The sequence below is a fragment of the Mustela lutreola genome, chromosome 7, assembly GCF_030435805.1.
Source record: "Mustela lutreola isolate mMusLut2 chromosome 7, mMusLut2.pri, whole genome shotgun sequence".
NCBI classification, from domain to species: domain Eukaryota; kingdom Metazoa; phylum Chordata; class Mammalia; order Carnivora; family Mustelidae; genus Mustela; species Mustela lutreola.
The window spans coordinates 132,402,616-132,422,059 of record NC_081296.1 but is presented as its reverse complement, the minus strand read 5'-3'; the positions used below and the strand labels follow the sequence as shown (position 1 = coordinate 132,422,059).

At 44.4% G+C, this 19,444-nt stretch overlaps 1 protein-coding gene across 2 annotated transcripts in view; it reads right to left on the bottom strand.

Annotated features, from left to right (window-relative positions):
• Positions 1–19,444, bottom strand: part of STON2 (stonin 2) — a 156,010-nt gene that overhangs the window by 58,911 nt on the left and 77,655 nt on the right. The window contains exon 5 of one of the 2 annotated variants that reach the window (XM_059182622.1): positions 4,902–5,072. The exons of the other annotated variant lie outside the window; for it this stretch is intronic. Coding sequence (XP_059038605.1) covers positions 4,902–5,072 — 171 coding nt within the window. The remainder of the gene's footprint in view (positions 1–4,901; positions 5,073–19,444) is intronic. 2 annotated transcript variants of the gene reach the window in all.

The window sequence follows — 19,444 nt, the reverse complement described above, 5'->3', positions numbered from 1 at the left end:
CTAAGATCAGGTCCGTGTGATTGCCCAAAGCTGCTTACAAAGTTTACTGATGTGGCATGAAGTACATCAAATCGGTAACGAACTCAGAACCACCCGGTGTTGTTTGCCCAAGTAGGAGAGCTGGAATCACCGCATCTTTCAGTAACGGAAGGGACTAACAAGGTCACTACGTCACTGGTTTTCAATCCTAGACAATCATTATTAGAGCTTTCTGAATTAGATTCCTAAACCCCATGTATAGATATTTAGTTGAATAATCTGACATAAGGCCCAGACATGTGTTAGGGTTTTCGTTTGTTTTAAAGATTTTATTTATTTATTTGAAAGAGAGACAGAGCACAAGCAGGGGGAGTGGCAGAGGGAGAGGGAGAAGCAGGCTCCCTGTTCAACAATCCCAGGGCCCTGGAACCATGACCTGAGCAGAAGGCAGACATTTAGCTGACTGAGCCACCCAACATGTGTTGTTAAAAGGTCTCAAAGCAACGCTGATGATCACAAGAACTGCAGATGCCCCGCATCTAACAGAACCCCTCCAAGCATGGACTGCATTTCTTATGCTGAGCTCCACTGAGCATTTGTGATGATGATAATGGACCAAAGAGTGAACCCAGAGGTACCACCGCCAGGGAACCACATGAATCCATTAGTTGTTGTTAGCATAACAAACCATTCCAAAACTCAGTAGCTTCAAACAGTAGGCACTCATTATTGCTCCTGAGTCCTTGGATCACTTTATGTGATCTCTGCTGGGCCCATTCATGCATCAGGTCTGCTGGCTAGTCAAGGATAGCCTTAGTCACATATCTGGTGGGGAGACAAAGGTCTCTGGGCCCCTGCAACAGAGTGCAGGCATGTCCATAGGGTGACCGGGCTAGATTCTAGGTGAGCAAGTAGACATATGTGAGGCCACTTAAGAGCTACACTGGGGACTGGTACATATGCATATTGTCACTCCAGCATATTTTGTTGGCCAAAGCTACAAGGCCTAGCCCAGATTCAGGGACTGGGTAAACGGACTCTACCTCTTGATAAAGGGAGCTACAACGTCCTTATCACAACAGACTCGTTTCAAAGTCTATTATACAACCAAAGGGAGACAAGGTTGCCTTAACCCAAACACGATTTCTAAGCATGGGCCAAAGTTTTCCCCTAATCGCAAAAAGTTAGACACTCCTGAAGGTGAGCTTTCATCTGACATTCCTCATTTCCATTCCCGCCTGCATACACATACCTTACTTACTCCTCAAGACCTCAGTTTCAAAAGAAAGCCAAATAAATCTATTTCTTCTCAGCACTATTTCATATCATCCTCTGAGGTTTTTAAAGATGATGTGGAAGGCACGCCATCCTTACAAGGACTTGTTCAGGGCGAGTGTCTCTGTGATGCGTCTTCTTGGTGTAGGATGTGCCCACAGGTAAATGTGACCAAATGATCCGCAGGGCTACATCCTGCAAAGGCCTCCACAGCCTTCTCATGAGGAGCACCGAAGTGTAAGAACTATTACAGGAAAAAGATAACACACTAGGCTGGTAAAGAGCTCTGAGGAGCAGGAAACGGGCGCTTACTGAAGATGATAGGCTGAGACTAATTATATTCTCGCCACCAGCTGCTTCACTCACCCGTGCCTGACTGTGCCACTTAGGAACTGCACTTAAAGGACACTGGCTGAGTCCATAACTGCGTTCCTGACCCACGCCCCGAGACGTATGTAGCCTGGCTGGGATGCTGCCGGAGTTATTACAGCATCCCTACAGCTAAGGGGTTGCTTTCTGGTTTTTTTGAAAAATTACTATGACCTTTGGGTTAGTTCTACTTAAATTCTCTAAACACGGGCGCCTGGGTAGCTCAGTGGGTTAAGCCGCTGCCTTCGGCTCAGGTCATGATCTCAGGGTCCTGGGATCGAGTCCCGCATCGGGCTCTCTGCTCAGCAGGGAGCCTGCTTCCTCCTCTCTCTCTCTGCCTGCCTCTCTGCCTACTTGTGATCCCTCTCTCTGTCAAATAAATAAATAAAATCTTTAAAAAAAAAAATTCTCTAAACACCTACTTGTGAGGTTCGGGACAGCAAAGGGAGTGCCTGGAAGCTCCTTAGGAGGGACATGGAGGATAGGAGGAGAAAGCATGTGCTGCTCACAGACAAGGTTGTCTTAAGTGCCTATTTGGTTCCCATTTATACGGCCAGCTTTCACTCTGCTTGGTGTCACCGTCTGAAAGACTAAGCAAGAGGAGTGGGTGAAATGCAGTGAACTAGAAAGAAATGCTAAATTCACCATAAAGATGCCTCAGAAAAGCCAAATTCAAGAAGATACTGCATTTAATTTAGTTTGCAAAGAAATTGTACAAAGTTCTGAAAATGCGTGAAACAGGCCATTGCTGGGAGGAAACACCCTCCACTCTCTAAATGGTCTTTCATTCCCAAGCACTGAGCCCTGGATCCGGGAGACAAGCAGGTGTGGCAGCACTAGCGATGGTTTGGTTTGGTTGGTTTTGTTTTGTTTTGTTTTTTAAGATTTATTTGAGAGAGAGAGAGAGAGTGACCACACAGGTGGCAGAGGCAGAGGGAAAATCTCTAGCAGACTCCTCACTGGGTGCAGAGCCCGACACGGGATTCGATCTCACGACCCTCAGCCGAAATCAAGACTCAGACACTTAACTGACTGTGCCGCTCAGGCATCCCCCGGGACAGCGATGTGTTCTACCCCGAACATGTAGTAACCAAACTGCAAATGCTCCCGAAGGCTAGAACTGCTGCTGGGGCTGGTCACTCCATGGGCGCCTCGGAGTGTATTCCGTTTGTTTGTCAATCACAGCTGAAAAGACTCACGAAATACAAACCGGCATCTCCAGGTGAAATCACCAGAAGGGTTCCCACCCCCATCTTCTGCTCACTCGGCAAAAAAGTAAGTGGCATTTTCGGATGGTCTTTTAATGAGCTGGTGGATTGGGCTATAGCCAGACTATGCTTTTGATTAATTAGCTAAGGGGAAACCAAAGCAGTAAGAAAGTGAACTATTAGTATTATCACCACAGGAACACTGATAGTGAAACGACGAGGAATTACTGATTTCTTTATTTTTTTTTTAAAGATTTTATTTATTTGACAGGCAGAGATCACAAGTAGGCAGAGAGGCAGGCGGAGAGAGAGGGGGAAACAGGCTCCCCACTGAGCAGAGAGCCCGATGTGGGGCTCGATCCCAGGACTCTGGGATCATGACCTGAGCTAAAGGCAGAGGCTTTAACCCACTGAGCCACCCAGGTGCCCCTAATTACTGATTTCTTTTCAGAAAAAGACAACGTCAGAAGAGGGAACTAAGAAGGGGATCTTCACCCTGCTCGTGCTCCTCCCCACTTGGACACACACACACACACACCCCACAACTTCATACCCTTCTTTGCACACTACTTTTTAGTAGTGCTTTTTAATGCTGCTCTAAAAACCTAGCTATGTGAGGTACAGGCTGCTCTTCCTAGAGAATCCTTTTTTTTTTTTTTAAAGAATTTATTTTTTCATGTTAGAGAGAGAGAGACAGAGAGACAGAGCACAAGCAAGTGAGAGAAAGTGGAAGAGGGGAAGGCAGGCTCCCCGCTGAGCTGGGAGCCCGATGTGGGGCTAGATCCCAGGATTCCAAGACCATGACCTGAGCTGAAAATAGATACTTAACCATCTGAGCCATCCAGGCACCCCTTCCTAGAGCATCCTTACATTGCCTGCACAGCAGTGCCAAGGATGAACCCGTGATGCATTTGCAGGGACATCCAGACACAAGGCAAACTTTCACATGTGTCAGGGGAGTGCCTCGGCTTTGGGCAATTTCTATTCCAGTTTCTGCACCATTCTCCTGTGAAACCCCTTAGCTCAGCATCTCCACTCTAATGTAACCACATTTTAAGTCCTCGTGGCTGTTCAAGGAATGGGGCCATCTCAAACATACTGTAATAGTGGAGTATCAAATTCACATTACACATAGCTTTATCTTTCCTACAACCGTTTTCCTGAAGTCTCCCCAGGTATTAAAGTTAAGGCTACGCCAGGAACCAGAGGCTGCAGCTTCATTCCCCCACGTTCAGTGCAATCAACTGCTTGTGTTTAGAATAAATATTTGAAACTCAGAAGCCTGTTAACAATGTAGCACTTGATTACTCTGAATTACTCTCACCCACAGCATTGAGGGAGAAGTCCTTGGCACCAGCCCCACGCAGAAAACCTGCTTCCCAGCCCGCTCCATTTGCTTTCCAACGCTTCCCTCAAACTCTCAACACACTACACAAAGGTCCCAGTTTTCTCCCTTAAAGACCCCACGAATCCCACATCCAACATCTGACTTCCTTCTTCCCAGAGCACACAGATTTACTTCAATACTTCCAGTTCAGATATATTTAATTAGACCGACCTGTCTTGTTATCTCTTAATCAAACCCCTCTGCTAGCATCTTTCTCATTCAACACTGAAATCTCTTTGAAAGGGTTTTCTGTTTGCTTGTTTTGAGACAAAACATCATCTTGGTCTATTTTAAAGCTAGAGTAAAAGCTACTTTTCAGTTAGAGGTGCCTATGTATTAAAATGGCCACAATCAGTAGCACTTTTCCTCCTTCAAAACCTATCAGGTAAATAAAGTCTTTTTTTTTTTTTTTAAAGATGGCCAAAAGGGTAAACTGTACTAACCAGAAGTAATTAGTATGTTAAGTTTTGTTTCAAGGCCACGCTATCAGGTTACAAGTTCTGATAAACCCTGCTGTGGGAAGACATGTCTTTGTCTTGGGACCACTGAGAACTAACCAAACAACCAAACAAAACACCTTTAATTCCATCAGAAACTCTCCCATCTAAACACAACGGAAACAGAAAAGCCAACACCAAAGCAGAGCAAATGAATGAAGTGTTCCTGCTGCTGGCAGCCCTTACCATTGGGAACAGAGGCCCCTTCCGGTCCCTCGCAGGGGGTCTGGCTCTTCCTGGGGTGGGGTAGGGGTGGCGAGGGGTCCAGGCCCTGGGTGCAGGTAGAGGAATGCTCCGTGCATGCTTGAACAGGGCTCACAGCCGTCTGCCTGCCTGTCTGCCACTCCGTCCTCTCGTCTGGGTGGGAAGGGCCAAGATGAAAAAAAAAAAAAAATGTGCAGGTTACTCACTGGCCTTCCCCAGCGGGCACACCCAGGAGGAGGGAGAGGCCCGGCACAGACAGGGAGATTCTTCAGCGGCTGTGCCTGAGATCTTGCTTCTGATTCCTTTTGTTAATACTTCCCGAACTTTAAACTCAGTCTGCACAGGCGCAGGTATTTGGGGGGAGGCAAACAACACTTGGGTAATTAGATTCCAAGAGCTTTGTGCAAAGGTTACTGTGAAAAGGCAATGCTGTAGTGCACATATTTTTAAATTTAACTCTGAAATTTGTTTCCACCGTGTGTGAGCTTTAACTTTAGCACAGGAAATGAGAGCAAGGGGCAACCTTGGTGCAGGGCCTGGAAAGGCCTGGAGCAAGGCAAACCTGAGTGTGGTTCAGACAATGAATTTCTCTATCTTTTAGGCTCTAACTTTTAGAGAAACAGGATTCTCAACAGTCTCCCAGAGTCGGTGAATCTTCCCTTGTATAAGAGACATGATCTTGAAATACGTGCCCAGAGATCAAGATTTTAGAAATGGATTCCCACTGAAGATGCAAGAACTTGGTACCTGATAGCCTGGCCTCTGTAAATCCTGACGGGGGAAGCTTCGTCAGTGGAGGGAGCCTCAGAAATCTGTCCGTATTTCAGTAGAAGGAGGTGGAGAAATGGAGCCTAGGGTGAGGAGTACTGACTGCAGACCAGGTACTTCTCTAATTTAATCCTGAAATGTCTTTAGGAGGGAGGTATCCTTCGTCCTCTCTCACAGGTTAGGTAACTTGGGCAGGGCTTGGCCAGGTAGGGAATGGAAAACCCAGAATTTGGACCCAGGTTTGCCTGAACCTAAGACCCAGTCTCCTCACGACACCACCAGCTCTGACACCCACAATTCCTGCAGAACGTCACCATTTTCCCACTTGGAATTGACCTAAGGCTAGGTTACCTTTTCTTAAGTTTTTATACCAGTTCCAAAATGGATATTCTGTGAAATATAATTCTGCAGGATGTTAATAGGTATAACAAAGAATATCGAAGAAGAATATTCTATATAGGTTTCTTCATGGTGGCTTTTCACATCTTTAGTTTACTAACATATATTGCGAATCTCCCAGCTCAGGACCTAGTGTGCCAGGTTTCCTTTCCCAAAGCCTTTTGGAGTGGGGGAAGGGGATCTTTTGGGTTTGGGAAATATTGTTCTAGAGATTGGTTATTGTGGTACTTTTCTCTCCCTCTGCTACAATCTGAATTTATGAGTCCTTTCAAAACTCACACATGGAATCCTAATGCCCAGCGCCGTGTTAGGAGGTAGGGCCTATGATCACCTAACTAGGACGGAACCCTCATGAAGGGGATTGGTAACCTTCTAAAGGGGAGTCCATACAGTTGCCTAGACCCTTCTACCATGGGAAGCCAAGAAGTCTTCCTCCCAAAAGAAGACTCTTGCCTGACCATGCTTCCATCCCAATCTCAGACCTGCAGCCTTCAGAGCTATGAGAAATAAATTTCTGTTGTTTATAAGTCACCCAGTCTGTGGTACTTTGTTACAGCAGCCCAAGCAGACTAGGATACTGTCCTTACCTTTTTAAAGTGTTGTTGTTTTTTTAAATTTATACTTGATCTTAGCCAAAAGGCTTAGAAGTGTTTTTTTTTAATTAATCAAATTATTTTTATTTATTTATTTATTTTAAAGATTCTGTTTATTTATTTGACAGAAAGAGAGAGATCACAAGTAGGCAGAGAGGCAGGCAGAGGTTAGGGGGAAGCAGGCTTCCCATTGAGCAGAGAGCCCGATGCGGAGCCCGTTCCCAGGACTCCAAGATCATGACCTGAGCAGAAGGCAGATGTTTAACCCACTGAGCCACCCAGGTGCCCCTTTTGCTTAATTTATAAAGACAACTCATGACAAAAAAAGTTCAAACAGTATATAAGGGTATAAAATAAATAGTAACAATCGACTTGTTCTTTGTGACCACTAGTCCCATCCCCCAGAGGTAACCACTGTTGGGAATTTCTCAGGAATCTGCTTTAGGAATTTTTACACATATGAAGCATATATGAATATCCTTTTAAAAATAATGCAATTGGGATTAAAGCATACCCATGATGTGTGATCTGGCACTTAAAAAAATCTGGATATCGTTGAAATTTTCCATACCAGCAGAGAGTATTGTTATTGATAAACCGGAGCCCAGAATAGTAAAAGGTAGCTCTATCCCATGGGATCACTGCTTTATCAAAGGGTCCCCTGTGTGGGTCACAGTATGCTTCAGTACTCGGCGTCAGATGCCCAGCCCCACCCTCCGTCCCCCACCACCCCCCAGCTCTGGGTAGCCACCTGCACACTTGATACTCATGCACATGACAGGAAGGATCTAAAACCTACCTCGTATCACAGGTTGTTATGAGGATCAAGAACAATGAGGACAATGACACCCCAGCCACACCCCAGGTGTTCCAGGCACTCCCCTTAATGTCGTCTATGTATTACACTAAACCTTGCTCTTTGCAGCCCTGTGAAGTAGGCGTTACTTTAGCACACAGACTGAAGGAGCCATCTCGCCGCGTGTACCTAGCACACAAGCCCACCCCAAGTGCGTGACACTCTATCAATAAAGTGACGTCATGTCAGCAAACCTGATCGGTGCCACAATAATATTTCTCAAATGGGCACTATAAAGTGGATCCCATGTTCCCCTTAAGAATAATGTTGTAATTAAGGGTTCTGTTCCAAAACTTCCCGTTGCCTTACTATACATTCTAGACATAAGAAAATCTTGTAAAAACAGACCATAACAAAGCTCATCATCATTTGAAATAACAAAATAAGGTTCCATGGCTCAGAGATTCTGAGAGATTGGCTCCTACAACCCCTCCTTTTTTACTGATCAGGGAAATCAAACCCAGAAAATACGCGGGTCTTCTCTAAGGGTATATACCCTGTTACAACGGTCTCAGCCATGAAATAATTTTTAAATATACATACATTTCAACCCCATATGATTGCTTAAGGGACTCCAACATATTCTATATGTAAATACAAAATATACTGCATCACAATCTGATGTGATATTAATATACAAGTTAGAGTAAGCATTAACCATTTAATTAGAAGTAGCTTTTCCTGCCTTAGAATTTAAAAAGTCATTTGAGGAATGGTTTGACTGACTCATTTCTCTTATAAAAAAACTCTCTAGGCATAACATGAATCAATATCACCTTATTCTCTCAATTTATTTTTCTATAAAAACCACAGGCCTTCAAAATGAGTCCACTGGGTACTTTCCCCCATTAACATGGTAGCAGAAGCCTCTCTAGAGTTTGAGACATCACTCCAGACCTTAGCTTTGGTTCAGGATGCTCAAGCTTTGACCTGATCCTCTTGCCGATCTCTATTTCTTTTTCCTTCCTCCCCACCCACCTGAAAGAAGGGAGGAGGGAGAGAGACTCACATTCCTTTAGTGTGGATACAGCTGAGTGGACACTATGCATTTTACTCTAAAGATGAAAAAAAAAAAAAAAAGACAGGGACCTAACTCTTCCCTTCCTCCAACTCTGACTCTCATCCATCTCATCACCATCTCACCCAACCTTTGGCTCAGGTCATGATCCTGGTGTTCTGGGATGGAGCCTCGCATCAGTCAGTCGGGCTCCCAACTCAGCAGGGAGCCTGCTTCCTCTCCCTCTGCCTGCCATTCCCCCTGCTTATTCTTTCTCTGTATGTCAAATAAATAAGTAAAACTTAAAAAAAAAAAAAAAAAAAAGACACGATAACTGCTTGCTTTGACTTCTCTGCAAACAGGAGTTGGGAAGAAACACAGTGCTCAGCTGCATCCAAGACGGGGCTTGTTGTGATCAAGTCATAGGTCAGGGTTCCAGCTTCCCAGTCTCTCGAGTGAGGAAAAGATCATCTACCTCATCAGGCTGTGACTCAAGTTTAACCATCAGACATTTCGTGAATGGCACAGCACCACACAAGTATCAGGTAATGACCATCACTGCTTCTGGCTCTCTAAATATGTTGGAGGGATGGGCCGCCTGGGTGGCTCAGTGGGTTAGAGCCTCTGCCTTTTGCTCAGGTCATGATCCCAGGGTCCTGGGATCGAGGCCCGCATTGGGCTCTCTCTCTGCTCAGCAGGGAGTCAGCTTCCTTCTCTCTCTCTGCCTGCCTCTCTGCCTGCTTGTGATCTCTCTGTCAAATAAATACATAAAATCTTTAAACATAAATAAATAAATAAATAAATAAGTTGGAGGGAGATCATGATAGTTGCTTTGAAAGTGGAACCAAGTTGTTTCTGTTGTTCGTGATCTCCCAGCCCATGGCCTCTGGTTCCCAAGGTAGGTCCATCAGGATAGTAACTAGAAGGTGGGCACAATTCTAGTAGAAAACAGACCTGCTTATTTTCATGTGAACACAGACCTTTTTCTCCACTCTTCTTGCTTTATCAGACTTTCTGAACTCCTTCCTTTTAGCATAATTATAAAACTATTTTTAAACCTTCTATGATTAAAAAATTTCAAATGTATATCAAGGTGGAGACAAGGTGGAGACAAGAGTGTAACAAACCTCCCACACATCCCCCAGCACCTTCACGATTACCGGTTCACCCAAATCTTGTTTCACCTATTTCCCTACCATTATTTTGAAGCAAATTCCCAGCATCACATCATTTTATCCATAAACATCTTTGCATGTATCTCTAAAAGATATGGATTCTGTATGCAAACCAACCAAAATATTATTACATCCAAAAGGAAACCATAATTACTTAATATCTAATATCCTACCGGTATTTAAATTTCTCCAAATCTATTAAAAGATTTTTTTTGGTACTTTCCCCAAATGAATTAATTGATAAATGTTGTCTTTTCAAATCTAAAACTTCTTTTCCATCTTCATTTTTTCCTTGCAATTTACTTGTTAAAGCAGCTGGTTCTTTTGTCATAGAGATTGTCCTGCAATCAGATTTTGATTTGATGCTGTGACTCATAACATGTCCCTCGGTCCCTATTATTTCCTGTGAATTCAGAGTTAGATCTAGGGACTTGATCAAACTCATATTTGATTTTTGGATAGAAGAATCGATTACTCCAGTTTTATGCACAGAGCAGCCACTGAGAATCAGTGTTTAGGCATTACTTCATGGGAACTGGAAAATGATGATTTTCTCCCATTATTTCTTCATTTGCTAATTGGGACGCTATTATTATTAAAAGTTTATATCTGACTGAAATGAAAGCATGTAGTTCCCACTTCATTTTGCCAATAAGGTGTTGGACAATATATTAGTTCCTTTCTATCTACATATCTCAATACTGAAAAGATAATTTTAGACTTCAATTAAAAAAAAAAAAAGACGACTGTATTAGATTTCTGGGGGAAACAACTGGGAAAAATTTTTTAGAAACCTTCAATCAAAGGGCAGAGAAGGACTGGTCCACAGTGTATCATTCAGATTCAAATGTGATTCTTTCTATTGTGAGCTCTAGGACTCTGCTCAAGGTTTTTGGCATTTTTACCTTTAGTTTTCTTACCTATAAAGTAGGGATAGTAACTCCTACCTTATGACTTCTGTGAGGATGCATGAAAAAGCATTCAAAGAGCCTGTTCCAGCATCTGAAAAATCACAGATGCTCAATAAATTATAGTTACCACTGGTTGCACCATTGTCTCCCCCATAAGTAGCACAGTGCCTGGCAAACAGCAGTAGCTCAATAAATGCTGAGTGAATAAATAAAGTGTTGATTGACTTTACTTTGGCCCAAGCTAATGGTGCTTTAATATTTTAAGATGCTGGGGATATAAAAGTGAACAAAAAGTTCTGCTCATGAATTTACGCAGGAATGGAAAAGGGAATTTATTTGCTCTCAGGGTATTTATTCTAGTTGGCTCTTTTGAAAATAAGCACTACTAGTAACCCACAGGGTAAGGATAAGAGGGGAGCATGACCTCAACTACATAGGAAGACATGAGAAGACATCAATTTTCACCAAAAGAAAAATATACCAGTACTGTCATCATATTAGATTTGACCTGAGGTGCATTAAGGACTCACTAGGTATAGTGAGTTCACCTGTGTCCCACAAAAATGCAGGCTGAAGTCCGAAGCCCTAAATCTGTGGATGTAACCTTATCTGGAAATAGTCTTTGAGAATGTAGTCAAGTGAAGATGAGGCTTTACTGCATTAGGGTGGGCTCTAAATCCAGTGACCGTTGCCCTTATAGGAAAGGACCAGCATTATTGAGATACACAGGGAAAAAGACAGGGTGAAAACAGAATCAGAGATTATAGAGTTATGCTGCCATAAGAAAGGGCAAGGACTGCCAGCCATCACTTCAAGCTAGAAGAGGCAGGATGGACACTTTGCTATAGCTGTCTGAGGGAACATGGCCCTCCTGACACACTGGTTTCTAGTTTCTAGTCCCCAGAACTACAAGAGAATAAATTTCTCTTATTTTAGGCCACCCAGTTGGTAGTAAGTGACTATGGCACCCCTAGGAAACTAATATGTCCAGTGAACTGAGACCAAAGGTATGGACCAATCAGCCTAGCTTTGGCTTCAAGTGTCTAGTGAGAAAGAGAGCAAAGGAGGGGAGAGACCTTAAACAAGAGAACCTGATCGGTTTTAATTCATCTTATTTCAAGCGGGTCTATGATTGACGCTTCAAAGCTATGCAAGTACCAACAGGCAAGCTTGCTTTACCTGAAAGGCAGGTAGGCAGAAGTCATGGAACTTGCTGGCAAGGATACTTTGGGAAAAGGCACGCTGTCTGTGGAGTCTGGCAGGGGGAAAGGGAAACAATGCTGTCCGGGCAGGCATGGTGGTGGAAGCACGCTAGCCTAGGCACCCACCTTCCTATCTTTACTGTAACTCAGGAAGGCTCTATAGTCTAAGGGCGATGTTCCTGAGAGCACTACCCTCACCTAACCACACTGAGCCTCAACATACCATCCCATGCACTGTGAGAAGTCAGTGCAACGGTGTGGTAGAGAACCTGGCTTGGTCCCTTTACAAGACCATTGTTTGGATATTTGTAATACAAAACAGTGCTGGGAGGGGTGCATTCACAAACATTCCCTGAGCCCCCTCTGTGTGCCAGGCACTGGGCTGGACACTGGAGAAACTAAGAATGAAAATAAGAACTAACAAAGAAACGAAGTCTTTGATAAATTAATTGTATTAGGGATGCAGGATTAGGGATGACTTCCTTCTTTTTTCCTTAAAATGTCTTTTAATGTTAAAATGTTTTACAATGAAATCCTTAAAATTAAAACTCAGAGCTAATTTTTTTTTTTAAAGATGTGGGAAAAGCTGTCACAGGCAGCTGTTTTGTTATTACCTATTTAACAAATATATGTGTATATATTTACAACATTGTGCAATTCTTCAACAAGGCAAAGCCCTAGGTACCTAGGGAGACAATGCTGCCCTCTAAGTTACCCCCACTCACACTGCACACTAACACGGGGTCAGTAACACATGATTTCACACTTAATTGGTAGCTAATTATTTCAGATGTGCTAATTTTATTTTCCCAGATTAGCTCCCCCAGGGCAGGAATTACCTCCTTTCACACCATCTGTTAGCACCTACTCCAAAGCCCACCATGCCCCAGGATGAGCTGGCCTTGTAGATGGAACTATGCAACGGACTTCTCTCTACTGTTCTGGGAAACGAGCCACGACAAGTTGCTCAGTGGTTATGTTAGGGCAAGGAAAGAGGCAGAAGAAACTGTGACTAAGCATCCCACTCACTGCAAGGGTCTGCTTAATCATTTCCTATTGGTTTGCCCTGAAATGGCACCACTGGAGACCACAGAGCGAAACATGCATGTGCGACCAAGGGAACCACCTACAAGTGCCCAGTGCCCGGGAGACAGAAGGGAACATGTGTATGTACACGTGCATGTGTGTGTACTCCACCTGATGCCTAAAGCAAATAAAAACTTTCTCGGTGAATTCAGACTTTTATTGTTCCACTGTGATGGCCACAGATGCCTGGGATACTTGCTGGAAGCAACCAGGAGGATTTTGCCCCACATATCTTTGGAAATGTGGGTAGGAGTATTATGTGCCTGACACCGTGCTAAGCTCTTTACATCTACTCTCATTTATTCCATTCAGAGGCCCTGCCAGCTCACCCTAAACCTGTTTCCCTGGTTGGGAACCTAGCTACAAAGGGCCGAGCTGGGACTGGATCCCAGTCACTCCTTTGGTGAGTCCAGCACAGACCTCTGCATGATCAGCTCAACAGTATGGCTGGCTGCACTGACAGAACCAGGAGCAAACAAAACCATTAGTCCCAAGCCCTTTGTCTTCCATACCCGAAGCCATCGCTCACCAGTGAAGCAATGAACTTTGCCTGGAGACTCAAATAACCCCACAAACTTGGCCTCTATGCATTCCTCCAGCGTTGGACAGAGGAGAGAAAGGGAACCCCGCTGTAGCCACCAGAGTGAGTTGAGGAGCTGCATCCCCCCTCCTCCGCATGCACTGCAGCTAGTTGAGGTTAGAGCCATAGAAACCAAACAAAGGCTCCCAGGAGCCCACACAGCCTGGGCTCACAGCTGCCAGCCACTGTGGAAGGGAAAAGGGAGCCCCTCCCTCCTTCATTCCTCAATGGCTTAATGAAGATTTGGCCTGTCATCTTCTCAGGAAACAAACTCCACGCTGTCTGAGACTGATTTGTATTCTCGAACAACACAGCAGATCCGCCTTTGAATCCAAAAGTCAGCAATAAAATGGGTCATAAACATGTGAGGTTATGAGCCCTCAGAGAAGGTGACTGGATTCCTCCCAGCCCTTGGGCCTGTCAAAACCAAACTCGTGAGGAAGTTCCTCAATGTCCCCACTGGGGCAAGGGGGAAGGAGGTGGAGGTCACGGCTCTCACTGCACTACTAACACAGACAGTGTGCTTTGTAGGCAGGACCTCCTTGCGCTCCAAGCTATAGGCTCAGCTGCCGGATGCCATCCACCAACAAATGAGAATTATCCACCTGGCCTTGCAGATCTGGAATGATTCTGAAAAAAATCACACTCATATTCGAAAATGTCCAAGATTCTAGCACATAAATGACAGACTGACTGAATGACTGAATGAATAAGGACTTTATATATAGCATAAGCAAGTACTATCTTTGAATCCAGCAAAGAAAACCCAATCATTTTCCTACTAAAGTTATTTTTTTTTTAAGTATTCTTTAAATCCCTCTTTTGGGGATAGAAATTCCAGGGAAGACATCATCATTATTCAGATATTATAATATTTTTATTATTAAGGTCTTTGAATGGATCTGAATATATCAAACTGACCTCAGTGCTTTGAACTTCTTTGTCATCTTCGTAGAGTGAGGCTCACAAGTAGACGGTTTCTGGGACTGAGCGTGTCTGGCTCTTTTCCAAAAGGGAAGAAGTCATAGGGAAAAAAGATACATCTGTCCTTTATGGATCCAAGACATGTGGATAATAGTAGCTATAGTAAAATTATTATGATTTTATTGGAAGAGCTGACATTAATTAAACACATCTATATCAAGCATTTTTCTATAAGCATTAAAGACAGTCTTTTCGTTCACCTTCACAACAGCTCTCGAAACTGTTACTAGATTCTAATTTTGTATACAAAGAAACTGAAGCTCAGAAAACTAAAGTGTATTATCCAAGGCCAAACCGCTAATAAGTAGGGAAGCCAGTGTTCAAATTAGGCAGTTAGCTGCCAAAGGACTACTAGGTAGATGGCAGTGTTCTACCTTGTTCACGTCATGACAAGGGATGGAGAGTGAGTGCGTCCTTGGGAACACAAGGTGTCAGGCAGTGGCCACCATCGTGAGAACTTCCCCTTCGTGGGGACCCTGGCAAATGCCCCTCTCACGTCCCCAGTGAGGCTCAGTTCCTCACATCCCACAGGGTCGCACTACTGAGTAGCCACATGATTTTACTTTCTAGCTTTGGATAGATTCTTTTGTTCGATTTCTCCTTTCTGGCAGAAAGTATGTCATTTAGAAAGCAGAGGAGCGCTCTGTCACCACAGGTGATAATTCAGATTTCTATCTGGAGAAAAGATTCAGGTTTGCATACCTGTTCCGAAACTGCCTCTTTTTCTTCACCTTGGAAGAAGACGGTAAATGGGTGTTTTTCCCAGTGGCTGTTCTATTATTGTTTCATTTTTCTTTTCTTTTCAGTGTTCCAGCATTCATTGTCTATGCAGCACACCCAGTGCTCCGTGCAATACGCGCCCTCCTTAATACCCACCACCAGGCTCACCCAACCCCCCACCCCCCTCCCCTCCAAAGCCCTCAGTGTACTTCTCAGAGTCCACAGCCTCTCATGAATTGTTCTAAAGCCAGTCTCTGCAGTGAGGAAGATGCTACCCGGCCCCTGTGAGCTCCAGCCAGAACGGATGCAGAGGTTCAAGCACGGCAATGAAGCTAAAGACAATTCTGATCATTAAAGTCTGTGTAAGAGTTCGTTAAACCAGCCTTCCATAAGCCGCCCTGCCACCTCTAAGGCACTTGGAACTGTCAAACCAACGCCCACTTCCTCTCTGTTGGAGGAGCTGACTCTAAGAAATACCTATAAGACAGGAGTGAAATATTAGATCAGCTAAGACTGCTCGTTGTCTCCCTTTTTTTTTTTCCTTCTCTTCATTTACTTAAATATTAAGACACCATTGAAGTCCCACCACACACTATACAGAGATTTCAAAAAAAAGGAATTCAATAACATATTAAGTTCATCATCCGGCCCTGAATTCATTAAGATGAGAATCTTCACCAAGTTTCCAGAACCTCTAAAACAGGGACAACCACCATGTATTATTCTAAGGGTCAACAACCAGGACTCTGGGCCTTCAGCGAGCTCTTCCTAGCTTCCGAATCTCTTTCTGCCTCCAGTTCTTTGCCAACTGCCTCCAAAATGCCTTTCATGGGCATTTGAAAGGAGAGAGGGACATATCGGAAGCACCAATGAGGCTGGTGCAAGGAAGCCCCGACAGGCAGAAGGCAGAGAGAGCGCCGAGGGAAGACAGGGGAGGAGCAAGCAAAACAGGAGTTTGGAAACACCGGACAGCCACTGGTGTGCCTCCACGGGGAGCCGGGCTGCTCTTCTGAATAAAGACGTGCTGCCACTGCCAAGCAGCCTCCCTTGTAAAACAAATAAGTCCCAGGGATGGAATGTACAACACGATGAGGACAGCTAACACTACTGCAGGACATACAGGGAGGGACGTTACTAAGAGAGCAGATCCCACGAGTTCTCAACACAAAGACAAAGTTTTCTTTTCTTCTTCCTTTTCTTTTATATGAGAAGATGGATCCTTTTGAAATAGTTGTAGTAAGCATTTCACAACTTACGCATCTCAAACCGTCATGCGTTCCCCTTAACTTACATAGTGATGTATGCCAACTGTTTGGCTGACAAGAGTCAGCCCTAAAAATGGTGGATCCTTTCCCTGTGGCGACACTGACCAGAGACACTCTCCAAGACACTTTCCAAGAACCAACTCTCTGTGGTAATGGAAAGGCAAGGGAAAAGGAAGAGAGAACAAACTGGAAGGAGGAAAAAAAGATGGTAGGGGGCATGAGCTGTCAGTCTTAGTCCTAAAAACTGACCAAGTATGCCTCTTCCTACCCCCACACTTCCTGTTGTTTCCATCTAGCAAGATCTGCAGGGATGGTCTGAAGAGACGGAGGTCACAGGGGAGGAAGAGGCTGGGTGAAGAACACAGTGTTTCACTTCTTAAGAGCTGTTCTTTCTCTTAGTTCTGCAGACATAGCTGGACTGTTAGTCCCGCTGCCACATGAAAAATCCTACAAGGGAGATACGGGACAGACTAAAGGGAGGGAAAAAGAGCTAAACTGGAGGAAGACCACACCTATGTGTTCCATGAGCTTCATAAATAATATTCTTGGGTTTACTATGGAGTCAGTCCAGCCAAAATTTACACTAGCACTTGAAACTTAAATGAGGAAGTTCTTTCAAAAATGTCAAGATGAGCAAAGGCAAGATTGAAAAAAGCTTCTGCCAAGAGTAAGAATTAACAAATCATATTTAGGGGAGAGAGAATTTAGGGATGGGGGCGAGAGAGATATACACAAGGGGGGTTGGTATTTGAAGGAGCAAGGTTCTTGATGAGGCAAAAATATCAGTTCAAGACTCTGGTTTTTAGCAGAGCTCAGCAGCACAGGGATTCTGAGTATCTGGTAGGGGCTACCCAGGACTGACAACTGTCCAAGGAGTATGGTGGAAGGTCAAGGAGCCAAAGAATTCTAAGGCTACTGGTAGAGTATTAAAGAAAAAACTGTCCTTGAGGTCCAGTTGGGTTGGGTTGCACGTGAAGCCAGAAAAATCACCCAGAGACGTTTCAGCTGCGAATGAGATCCAACGTTGGCAAGCTGCAGAATAGCTAAGAGAGCAACTGTCCATGATGCTCATGGCTTCTAAGGTAACTTGATATTGCATACTTCACTTTATTCCTCAATAAATCCTGTGAGGTAGTCAGGCAGAGGGAGTATCACTATTGCCGTGTTCCAGATGAAGGCACAGAAGCTCACAGGGGCAAGATGATTTGCCAAAATCTTATTACTACTAAACTGGAGAGCGATGCCTCCAGATCAGCTCTTCTGACTCTTCTCCATCCAGTGCTCATTTCACTGCACCGTGACTCCAGCGTACTGGATATATCCAAAGTCAGCAGTGTGACATGCATGGCTCAGACAGACTCCGGTAGGTAGGCACTGGCAGTTCGTCTAAAAGTATGGAATGATGGCAAATGGAAGGCAATGGAAGTAACACAGAGGAATGGGGATTATGTCAGTTCTCCCACAGTTCGGGAAATTAGGGCTAGAGAGAGAGCGGGGGAAGCCAAATCCCCCAGGACAAGGAATTAGAAGGAACATAATGTACAGGCAGAGAAAGCAAGCGTATTTCCTCACCAGCAACAAGAGTTGAAAGCTAGAAGATGGCTCACGGTAGAGTGAAGGAATCCATTCGTGAGTGAATGCATGAAAGCCAAAGGAGCAGGGCAGAGGGCTCTGGCCCCCAGTGGATGATCAGCAATGGCTGAGCAAAACCTCTAAGCCAAGAAGTGGTGAGGCCCCATCTGTGACGGAAAGGGAGGCAACCATTGAAGAAATCGTGGAACCTTCCCAAGGTTCTAATTAGGATGTTAGTATGAAGAGGTGAGAACCGCTATGAGCTTCAGATGAGACAATGTATGTAAAAGTATCCAATGGTGCCTGGTACACAGTAGATGCTCAGTAAGCTTTGGCTGAACCCGAACTTGAGTCATGTGAGCCTTGGGGAAATTTTCTCCTCCGTGTTGACCTTTGACTTTCAAATATTTACTGATGTTCTTATAGACAATGTGTTTGAGGTGATCTAATAATGAATCAGACACTGATACTGCTCTTATCCCCAAGGCATACCTGAGAGCAACTAGAGTGTCATCTTCTGGGCAATATTCACTTGCTCAGCAAATATTAAGCACCTGCTACGTGTTGGGCACTAGTGATACACCAGTGACATGACAAAGTCCCTGCACACACGGAGTTCCTGTGGGCACGACCATCAGAAACAAGCAACTAACATCAGGTGGGATCATGTGCCATGGAGAAACACAAGCAGGGTAAGGAGAGTGGAAATCGGGAGCAGGAGGCCATGAGTGAGATGGAGTGATCTGCGGAGGTGGCAGACGAGCCGGGACCTGAATGCAGGAAGGGAGAAAGATGTGTGCAAGTCTTGCAGAACATTCTTGCAAACAAGGAACAGCAAAAGAAAGAGCCCTGAGGTGCAGAACAGCAAGTGGGTCAGTTTGGGATGAATATGATAAAGATAAGAGTGGTCGGGGACACAGTGGAGCTGCTGTGGCAGAGAAGTGACTCCCTGTTGGGGTGTTGGTGTATCTGTGGGGAGCATGACAAGGAATCGAAGGTGGTTTCCAGAGGTGCAGGGCTGGACCCTGACAGAGCAACACCATTTGTGCCCACGGCAAAGGAACCCCATAAACCAAGGTCCAAAGGGAGGAAAGCAAAGATTATATCCCTGGGGAACAATAAAGAGTTTGGTTTGGATGGACAGTACATTTGATAGAGGAAGTGGTTAAAAATCAGACTGGAAAGGTAAGATAATGCCAGAAGAGCGTTTGAGGGGCTGTGGGAGAGAAAGGTCAGAAGGAACGGAAACATGTAAGTTTTTATGTGAACGATGAGAGTAAGTACTTTATAAGATTTCATTAATTTCTATTTCAATAATTCATTTCATTCAGGGAAAGGAATATTTCATTCAGTAAACAGTTCCTGATACACATGGTCCGCTTCACGCTATCGGTGAGACACTGAGGCTGAGAAAGGT